Source organism: Bicyclus anynana, chromosome 11, assembly GCF_947172395.1.
Source record: "Bicyclus anynana chromosome 11, ilBicAnyn1.1, whole genome shotgun sequence".
Classification (NCBI taxonomy): Eukaryota; Metazoa; Arthropoda; class Insecta; order Lepidoptera; family Nymphalidae; genus Bicyclus; species Bicyclus anynana.
In genome coordinates, this window is record NC_069093.1 from 11,995,076 (window position 1) to 12,006,143 (window position 11,068).

The 11,068-nt window shown below is 37.1% G+C and overlaps 1 protein-coding gene across 1 annotated transcript; it reads right to left on the reverse strand.

Annotated features, from left to right (window-relative positions):
- Positions 1–1,554: 1,554 nt before the first annotated feature.
- LOC112051515 (pupal cuticle protein 20-like) lies at positions 1,555–10,480 on the reverse strand. Its single transcript, XM_024090188.2, has 4 exons — positions 10,369–10,480; positions 5,582–5,847; positions 3,092–3,337; positions 1,555–2,515 (listed from the first exon to the last, which is right to left on the reverse strand). The coding sequence occupies exons 1-4, from the start codon at positions 10,381–10,383 to the stop codon at positions 2,365–2,367; spliced, it is 678 nt and encodes a 225-aa protein (XP_023945956.1). The 5' UTR covers positions 10,384–10,480; the 3' UTR covers positions 1,555–2,364.
- Positions 10,481–11,068: the final 588 nt, after the last annotated feature.

The following is an 11,068-nucleotide window of genomic DNA, read 5'->3' on the forward strand; positions in this document are numbered from 1 at the left end:
GAGTATTTATTACCGTTCCAAATTTCAGCCAAATTGCTTCAGTAGTAGCAGTGTCAAAGAGTAACAAACATCCATACAAACTTTCGCGTTTATAATATTAGTAGGATTTTCGTCAGGTGAATATTAGAAATCGCCAGTCGGTAAGCTACGGAAACCCTTCGAAACCACCATTATTTTTTTAAAGAGATCTATGGATCTCTACCGAAGAGTTGCTACGAAAATAATCTGCAGACTAAAGGAATGATATCCCGCATAAAATTAAATCATTCAGTTTGGGATTTGGACCCTTCAAACTTTTCAAAGCCATCCCAGGGCCAAACTCCATATTTGACTACCGTACTTACCTAAGGTAGCACAGATCGTACCTAAGATACCTAAGTATATGCTAGATACCTATGGTAGAAGCGTGAGCCTTTCTAATAAATTAATAATGATAGTAGTCATGGAGCTACGTTTCGAAATTTTTATATCATGCTGTTCCTGTTAGTTTCGAGAATTTATAAAATGTATAATATTCTAGGGGTGTAAGGGGGAGGCTAGACTAGTCAGTCTCCCCAACTGCCAACCTCACCTGCTCGTGGTGCACCCTACAGATGGACCGACGAGGCTCTGGCGACCGACGAATGGCGGTATATCCACTCCCACAAGCTAGATTTCGAAATGCCTCAGGCCAGTGTCGGGCAGCAGTGACACCGGCGCGAGTAATCTAGCACTGCGCTGACCAACCCGCATGCCCAGCGTGGTCAGTACTGGGCAAAACTTAGTATGGTCTACAAAAACATAACACAGCCCCTAGTCCCCGGCAGCCCCGCTATTCCTGGCTCTGGCAGCGGTTACGGTAACGGCAGGGCAAGGGGTGTTAAGAATCTCCGGCAGAGATTCCGCTGCCAACCCCGACGACTAGACCTGGCAACATACAACGCACGCACTTTGAGGTCCGACGAAAAGGTCATCGAGCTGGAAGAAGTTATGAGCAAGTTGCACTGGGATGTCATAGGATTGTCTGTAATATATATTATTATAATATATTAAAATATTCTAAAAATCGTCAATTTCTGTAAAGAAAAATCAGAATTCAGTTGTAGGTATGTGATTTCACTTTAAGAATCAACTCAGGGGTGTTTTTAGAAAAAAATGTGCGCATAAGCTTAAATGCCCTCATTCGCCAAGTTCTGAAGAATAGTAAATCTATTATAGAGAAATCAGATGTTAAGATTGAATAAAAAGGTTCAGGAGAAATTAGGACGACAATTCTGCTTTCCACTTTGATAATAAGGACTGTAAGTTAACATCGCATATTTCAGCTTCCGACACCAACTAGAGCGAATGCATTGAGTAAGTAGTAGTTAAAATATGATGGCGAAGTAATATAGATAAGTCAATATAAGTTAATGAGTGTCTGTAACAGAATAAATAGCTTTAAACCTACTAGTCGTTTACCGAAAATAACTTTTTTGTGTTTTTTGTGAGCTATGGTCATTTAAACCCGAAACTTCATAACATAATATTTTATGTATAAAATAAATAATACAGGTATGATATAAAAAACAACTGTTCATTTTCATTCATTCACATTTATTCACATGCCTATTTACATAGGTATATTACATAAAAGCTCAAATAAATTATCGAGTGCTTGCCTGTTTCGTGGTATCACAGTCCATATACACGCGAGGTCATTGACCTCTAATAAAAAATCTTAAAGTAAAAAAAAAACTATATGCAATGATAAAATAAATGAAAATAATTATCTAATTACAGCTAAAGTTAAGCATAGAATTTACGCAAAATAACAGAGTAAAATAAAGCCTTAATGACGTCTATAGATTATAAGTTAATACTAAGAAAACAGTACTGAAACGTGTTAAAACGTATCTACTGGCAACCCTTAATACATTAAGTTTTTATTACCTTACACGTAATAAAGTATTTTTGACGAAGAAAAAAATAATAATAAAAAAACGAAAATGAATAAAAATAACATAAACACGAATTGAGAACCTCCTTTTTTGAAATCGGTTAAAAAGAGGAAGAAACTGAAGGTCTTTAATGCATGAGTAATGCAAGGATTGGATTGGAAGGATAAGGATTAAGGGACAGACAGGGTGGAGGGATGCCTATATGACCTCAGTTTGAAAATTGAACAAAAAAAACATCCTGCATCGAGACACGCGGCCGCGTTTCAGCCAATTTTAAGCGAATCGGTGAAGCAGCCTCTGTAGTTACATAATGACTAACTTAGCAGATACTAAAGTTATTATATGAAGTATTTATGGCTGTATAACCTTACAACTAAATCCGAATACAATCTACATTTCAACAACGGTTCAGCAGCAGTTCTTAGTGATATCGTGGTTAATGAGATCAATAGTGGTATCCGTTTGCACCGTTTCCTCCAGATCCGCTGCCGCCGCCGCCACCGCCGAATCTTCCGCTACCGCTGCCGCCGCCGCTACCGCCTCCGCTGCCGCTACCAGAGCCGCCGAACGAGCCTTCGTTGTACGATCCCTCTCCACTGAAAATAAGTTGAATAATGTTACTTGAGGGTTTTTTCAGTTTCACTTCTTCGATTTTTATCTCTTCAACTTCAATAGAGTATCTAGGGCCTTTGTTTGAATATTTGATTTTGGTTTTAAGTCTGTTAAAGGTCAAAGACACACACCACTAACGTAGTGGAGATATTACCGCAGAATACTGTGTGTGCTGACTGACAGAATGCTGTGACTTTCTACTGACAACTTGAGTAACACAAATTCAGTATTTACCGGCCCAAACAAGGACTCGAGGAAGGTATTCCTTAAATTTGTAAAACTTCTTAGTGTCGTCGCAAATAGGAGCCACGCTACAACTACATACGCCACCAAAAGCTAGAAGCGGCGTTTTGTGGCGTGTGGCGGCCATCATCCGGCCGTGTACGGCAAAGCCATATAAATCACATACGCCATCAAAAGCTAGAAGTGGCGTTTTATGGCATCATTGTCACCGGCTGTGTGCGGCAAAGCCACAGTAACAGCCAAAAAGTATGTAAACTGTAGGAAAAAGGTCGTGGCGACAATTGTGACTTACAATATAGTAAGCAAATGCAACTTACGAAGACGGGTTGCGCCTATTGAACTCAAGTGACTGTAGGATTGCATCAGGGATGGGAGGAGGAGTGGGAAGGTGGTCGCCGACGGGATGGAAGCCGTTCTCATCAGCAGTGTAGGTCAGCGAGATCTGCTGCCCGTCGGGCGTGCGGTAGGAGAAGGCACCCTCAGCTGTGACGGCAGGACCTTCGGGACCTTGGGCACGTGGGGCACCACTTTCTTGGGCTGATATGCCATTGCCAGTTTCGTAGCTGTAAATAAAAAAAGTAGTATTAAGAAACAATGGGGATGATGAGGTTTGAATATATTGATTTTCATGATATATTCAGATAATTAAGGTCATCATCATCATCATTATCAGCCGATGGAGGTCTTCTTGCATGGACTTGAGCTTTTAATGTCCTCGGTCCACCTTGTGCTGTCGACTAACGCTGCGGTTTCTGGTGCGGGGGTCGCCATATCAGCACCTTGGGACCCCAACGTCTATCCATTGCCTCTTCAACTTCGCGACTCGCTGAGCTATGTGAGTGACTTTAGTTTGTCAGCGGATCTCCTCATTTCTGATTCGATCACGCACTCCAAGCATAGCTCACTCCATCGCCCACTGAGTGATTTTGAAACCTCTAATAAGGCCCATAATAGTTAGCGACCCAGTCTCGGATCCATAGGTCATCGCCGGCAACGCGCACTGTTCGAAGATTTACGTCTGACATAAAAACCTAAAAGGGTTGGGCTAGTTGGGGTTGGTTGGGAGTTTGTTCTATTCCATTAGATTTGAAAATTATGTAAGTCATCGAAACCTACTTCTGAAATGTAATTATGCAATCTTAGTACGAACATGTTGGTACTATTTTCGATTAGGTGCAATAATTCTCTTATATTGGGTAAGTACTAAGTAACTGTTGCGAAATGGAATATATTGGTTCGTGACCAACGCGCTATAATATCCAAGCCCTAAGCACTACGCAGGTCTAAGCGGGTCAAAAGATCAGGTGGATTCGTATATCTGTTTTAAATTGAGACGGAAGGAATGTTTTAATTCACGCAGCTTCTTTATCACCTCTATTTATACATTGTTATCGAAATTTTCTTTCATTTATTTCTAAGCATATTTTACAGGCACTTTAGGAACGTCAATTTGTAAATACCCTACCACGGGTTCGGAAGGCAGGTTATTTATAGCTAAGGCTAATTCGATAATTGTAAATGGTTGAACTCAGAACCCCGCAGCAAACTCCTGTTTTTATAGCAACGAAACAAACAGATGGATGGATAATTCTATAATGATTAGGGTGATCACGTTTGATTCTATAATGAGTAGGGTGATAATGTTTGATTCTGTAATGAATAGGGTGATAATGTTTGATTCTATAAATCACTTTATGATCTTAATAAAAGTGATCGAGACTGATAGCTACTCGGAGGCACGGGGACTTAATACCAGAAACTTTCCATCTCTAGCCAGCTACCGAGCATTTTTTGTAAGAAAGAAAAGCTCAATAATTTCATAGTCCGATCAAGGACTCAAACCCAGGACCTCAAGATCACGAAGCCTCATCGGCTAAATGGACCAACGAGGCAAGCTCTACTGCATACGAGTAGGTTTGTCGAAAACGCAGTGTTACAACAGAAGTTGTTAAACCTTAACTTGGTCAAAGACAAGTCACTATCAAAATTTATTTTAATTGGCCTTAGTTTACAAGCTCTTTGGAAACGTAAGGTAATGTTACGGGATAATGATATTGTCGTCGTGTGTTAAAGTTAAAATTACGAGGGTCCCAAATGCGCCTCGGTCAAAGTTACCAACAAATATGTTGTTTGAAGAACTTATATTAGAGCAAATTAAATAGATATTTATAATGGCAGTTCAAACTGTCTGTAGAGCGGACTCTAATTGGGTCACTTAAATGCTCGCAGCGTGATCGCCTAACAAGCAAAGGGACAAACCACGACATTCAACTTTCAAATGTTGGTACTTGATGCACAATGCCCTATTGTGATCGAGGGAGTGGCGAAATAATTAATATCTTGTTGGGAACCTAATACTATTCAGTCTGAAACAATAAATTGGAGCTAAATAGTGCATAAAAATACATGTTTTGGTCTAGAATATCGTGGTAAATTTTCTCTATGTACTTAAATATTTTACTTATTGACTCGCCATGGTGGTCACGATCCTCAGTCATGAGGGACCGACTGGAGAGAGAGACTTAAATATAGAATGTTAAGTGATTGATGTCTAAAAGTTATTAACGAAATGCCTTTTATGGCTTTGGGAACGTTTTCAGTAACGGTACGGAGGATAGGGGTAGGATAGGGATAGGGTGGGGTAGGGTAGGGGTAGGGTAGGGTAGGGTAGGGGTAGAGTAGGGTAGGGTAGGGTAGGGTAGGGGTAGGGTAGAGGTAGAGTAGGGTAGGGGTAGTTCGATGTTTACATCGACATTCACGCGGACGAAGTCGCGGGCGTCCACCAGTTTACTAATAAAAATATTCACCTGAACTTATAAGTGCCATCTCCGTTGTTCTCGTTTTCATATCGGAGTATAGGTACGTTTGCTCCGCCTGATGATGAACCGCCTCCGAAATTGCCGCTTCCTCCGCCAAAAGATCCTCCTCCAAGTCCTGCGTTTCCACCGCCTCCACCTCCGGATCCTCCAGCTCCTCCCAGTCCTCCGTTACCTCCTCCCAGCCTCGGAGGTAAGTATTGCGGCTCCAGGCGTCCACACGACGCTAATGATATTAGTGCTGATAATAATATTAACTGCAATAGAAATATGAACTTGTTATTACCTTACCTATGAGCTGTAGATTGATTGAATCATTTGGCAACTGTATTTCTGCCATATTTCTGCTAATACTCGTATTCAGTCAATCTTTTATTGTTGAAGGCGTATTGACATTCCCTATAAATTAATCATGGACCTATTATCTGTACTCTATACTAATACATAAAGCTGAAGAGTTTGTTTGTTTGGTTGAACGCGCTAATCTCAGGAACTACTGGTCCGATTTGAAAAGTTCTTTCAGTGTTAGATAGCCCATTTATCAAAGAAAGCTATAGGCTATATATAATCGACGTATTCCTACGGGAACGGAAATCACAAGGGTGAAACCGCGCGACGACAGCTAGTTGTATATAAAATTCTTGAAATTTATTTACTCTTTGGACAATCTTTATATGTACAAATATTACATGTGACTGTATGATTTGTTGGTAATCGTAATAAAATAAAAAAAATAGATGAGCATATGGGCCATGAAATTCCTCATCAAAGAGTACAGATGCCACAAATCTTCAAATAGGGATTTGTGGAACTAAACAAATATAATAAATTCGTTTAAGTTTCGTTTAAAATTATGATGAGGTATAATTTATCTAAATAGTGTGACAAAAGGTTATTTTGATGCATGCAATCTTTATATTGAAATGCATCTCTTATAGAGGTGATGGGATCAATGACACGCAATAAGGTTTATAGGGGTCATAATCGACAATTAATCAAGTAGTTAATAATATAAGTCTACGGACAGAATGGGAACATTGAGGAAATTAAAGTTTTAGTGACTCTTTTCATCGTGATTTTATATTGACGAAGTTTGGCATTGCAGAAGTAACCAAAGTGTATTCATTTTTAACTATTAACTTAACTAAAAAATAATAGTTATGCATGGTAATTCAGAATTTTGATATATGTAGCTATCAGTAACTAAACAAGGACTAATCATCATCATTCAACCTACTATTTGTATACTAGTAATGGCTCAAAGCATTAGCATTAGCTTTTTCTGTTCTGTAGTCATCCCTATAAATTCACCGCAAAAAGTGATCCGAATAACATTTTATGTTTGTTTATTTATGTATATACAATTATACAGTTTTTACACTTCCTGAATACACAACTCGACATTGTAGACGATATTTAGGTATTATTTGTTCAAAAAACGCTCGTTGTTGACCAAAACTAACTTTGAGATGTGGAAATTTCCTCTTTTGAGCGCCTCATCTATCATGACCTAGTTACACATCTAACATGTCTTTAACATCATTGGTTCGTTTGGAATCACAAAAAGACACTTCCGTTTTATTTAAGTAGGTATATGATTTGATAAACTATTGTTAAATCACGAAAGCTATCATTTTGTTTTTCTGGTCCAAATGTCGCATGGTTTGAATGTCGGTACTCATTGTATGAATGTAGGTGTTCATTGTATGGATGTCGGTGTTCATTGTATGGATGTAGGTGTTCATTGTATGGATGTAGGTGTTCATTGTATGAATGTAGGTGTTGATTGTATGGATGTCGGTGCTCATTGTATAGATCTAGGTATTCATTGTATGAAGCGCGGTTTGTTAGATTATTATCTGTGGATAACCTAGTATTTATGCATTTGACGGTAGTAGGTATTATTGCGAATGGTAGAAATCAGCGTAATGGACTACCTAAAGTTAAGTTTACATCGTGGGATTGATTTTCCAAAGTCGTGATATGGCATAATGAAGTAAATAGGATCCAAGTAACTTCTTCAAGAATCTATTTTATGAGTCATTACCAACAGTCGTAACTAGTAGCACTTTTTAATAGCTTTTAGCACACACACACACTCACACATAAACACACACATACAATATGTGGGCATAAATGTACGTTCTTTCTATTTTAACCAACTTCAAAAAAAATAGGAGGTTCTCAATTCGTCTGTATGTTTTTTTTGTATGTATTCGCCTTCAAACTGATGATCAGTTTGAAGGCGGTGCTTCTGAAAGTATTACATGAAAGAACACTGTCTGAAGAACCTAAATCTTACATGGCCTGAATTAATATATCATTGGACCGCCTTCAAACTGATCATCAGTCAGAATATAATATGATTGATAGAACTTAGTATGATGCTATTTTTCGCTTTTTAGTTTAGTCAGTATGTTTTATTTATTAATTACAGTAGCTACAGCATACTTAAGGAATGCAAGAAAACATTTATAAAAATTTATCATCACTGAAATATGAAGAATCTTTATTAAATCTTATATCCTGAAAAACATCCAAACACAATTCAATTTGGAGTCGCAGTGCCAAAAAATTTTTCCGTATCATTTCACCGCGGCTAGTTGCCTCGACTGGTCACAGAAGGGCTGGTTAATTTTTTGCGCAAAGCCTGGCTGTCCAGCGCGGAAATGCAGCCAGTATTCTTGCCACCATTCCACGTGGGCATGATTTGTATAGTTATTAGGATAAGTTAGCTTGAGTTCCTTATTGTATTCTTTCTCAATAAAAAAAAAAGTTAAAAAAAAAATCAAATCAGTTTTAGATGAATACGTAATGTATCTAACATTTGCATTTTATCGATTAATATTATATTGTCTCGATTATTGTAAATAATCGATAAAACCCTCTGTACCTGAGTGAATAAGGGGAAGGCATAAACATATATAAAATTTATTAAAACAGTTATTTTATTGGTTTATGTGGTTAACATTTTTAGTATTTTATTTTCATGAAAATCCCAAACATTTTTCTTGGAAAATAAAGCTCATCAATGTCTCACAACAAACTGAAAAGGGTAACACGGTCAATGAAATCTAGTATAAACAAACTCTTTCAGTAAAAGCTCGTGTTACAGTAAATATGTGTAAAGTAAAGTTGTTTTTTAAAACCTAAAACAATATTGCTTGCGGTTAAATTATATTTCTCGAAATTTCTTCGAGAATATTAATTAATTCCCAAAATATTAATTAGTCTGTTTAGGATTCCGTATAGAATAAAATGAAAAAACTGAACTCTTATTGTAAAACTTTGTTATCCAGAGACGGCTGTCACATGCGTCTCTTTGTTGTCTTTCAATATTCTTTCAGTAATGCTTGGAGTTATCAAGTTGAGATATAATACATAGATACGCCTGCTTCTGCTCGTAAGTCACATTTAAAATATACGGCCGTATCGCTATTAAGTTGACACTAACTGACGCCACACGGTTTGGTTCGCGTGGTTCCCGTTCCCGTAGGAATACGGGGATAATATTATATAGCCTTCCTCGATAAATGGGCTATCAAAACCTTAGAGGATTTCTTCAGAATCAGAGTCAGAATCATTTATTTGCAAGAAACATTACATTTAGTTATACAAAGATGTGCTTAAGTATTAGGTAAAATTGTTTTACCATTTATAGGTATACAAATGTTTAATTAATAAAATTAAAATTAAATTTTAATCTACGTGTAGGACTTGAGGTGAAAAGGAATGTCTTATAAAAACTTACAAACAAGAAGGAAGACTTAATGCTAGAAAGTGGTACAAATGAACTTCAATCATGTATTTTCTTTATTTTCAAAGTACTTACAAACCTACGGAACCTTTGGAGCGAGAGTCAATTCACGCTTGATCCTTTTTTAGAAATATTTAATATTTTGGTGGTAATAATAAGTAATTTTGGGTAAAATCATCTAAATTCAGTTTAGCTTAACAATGAAGTTCTCTTGCTGCGTATGTTTGCTATAGACCCATAATAGACTAATTAATGATAAATAATAGAGATTGATTTACACGGTTTTCATGAATGGACGAAATTAACAAGACCGTTTAATCATTAAGGTTTGATGTAGAATGGCTGAAATATTGTTACGGGAGTAATTATGTATACCAGTATAATTATGTACAATTAGAGAATAAAACTAATTTATATAGATACTAATTAGGGTCTGAAGTCAGCGCTAATTTTTAACAGAAAAAAGTGGTATATACTTTTTTAGTCCTGTGAAACTTGGTTTGGTTTCTATAGCTACTAATGATTATGATAATGATTATTTATCTTTTGGTCTAAGATCCGACATTAGAAATATACCCTCATCTGTTTCATTAGCGCTATGAAGTAAATAGTAGATAATGTTCACAGTGACACATTGCGAATAGGTTGCCTAGTTAAATTGCATTGAACTAGATCAAAGGAAACTTAATACAGATAAATTATGCATAAAATGAGCTTTCATTTGACATATAAGACGACTAAATAACTCACTGTTTTTATCTGGCCACCCCACAGTTGCAGTGTGAATTCAAGCAACCTTTACTTCTTCAATTCTTTGGGGTTTATTCTTATAACTAGTGTCCTTTTTTTATTTAATAATTAAATAAAAAAAAAAACTATTATCAAAATTTTTACTATCATTTATTTCTTATCTCAATTAAATAACAGATGAGGGTATATATTTTTTATGCCGGATCTTGTACTATTAATTAGTCAGGTGTAGTTTTAGAACAGTTTAGAGTGTTTTTTGCGTGTCACTCACCGTTACAGGAGTCATGTTGTGCTAATGTGATTCTGTTTTGCACTAGGCAGGCACTCTTCGTTCAGTTGTTTGCAGAATACAGTTAGCGAAGATGTGCCTCGTTTTATATTGCTCCGATTTGCCCTTTCGCGCTTGCCTCACCTTGTGCGTGGTGCTATCGGCGCATCCGAGCTAGGGTCCGCCTCGGGATCACTTTGAACTTCACGGAATTACCTAAAAAAGCCAATTTTATAACCTTTATTTAAATAAACAAGATCAATAAAATAACAATTCGTTTTCAATTGCAATGAGAATTGTTAAGCTGGTATACTTTCACATTCCAGACCTTTGAAACAAAAACAAAATTATTTACTTATTTCATCATAACATACCGTCGGTCTAGATGTAATACCTCGTAACTAACAATTTTTGGTAAAAATTGATTTTGATGCAGAAAGCTCCAAACAGCTTTTCCAGTGGTACCCCGTAGGTAGGTAAATATCTTGTAGTACGTACATTAAAAAAGTTTTTTGTCGCATAAAACGACTTTTACTGATACCTAAAAGATGTTTCTTGTCTCGTAAAGTTCGTCAGTTTGCACGTATTTAATATTCGGTATTCGGCTCACAATTGAGTACGAATCTCCTCTCAAAATGAGAGGGAGTAGGCTAATAGTCCACCACGCTGGCCCAATGCGGATTAGCTGACTTATCACTCGTAG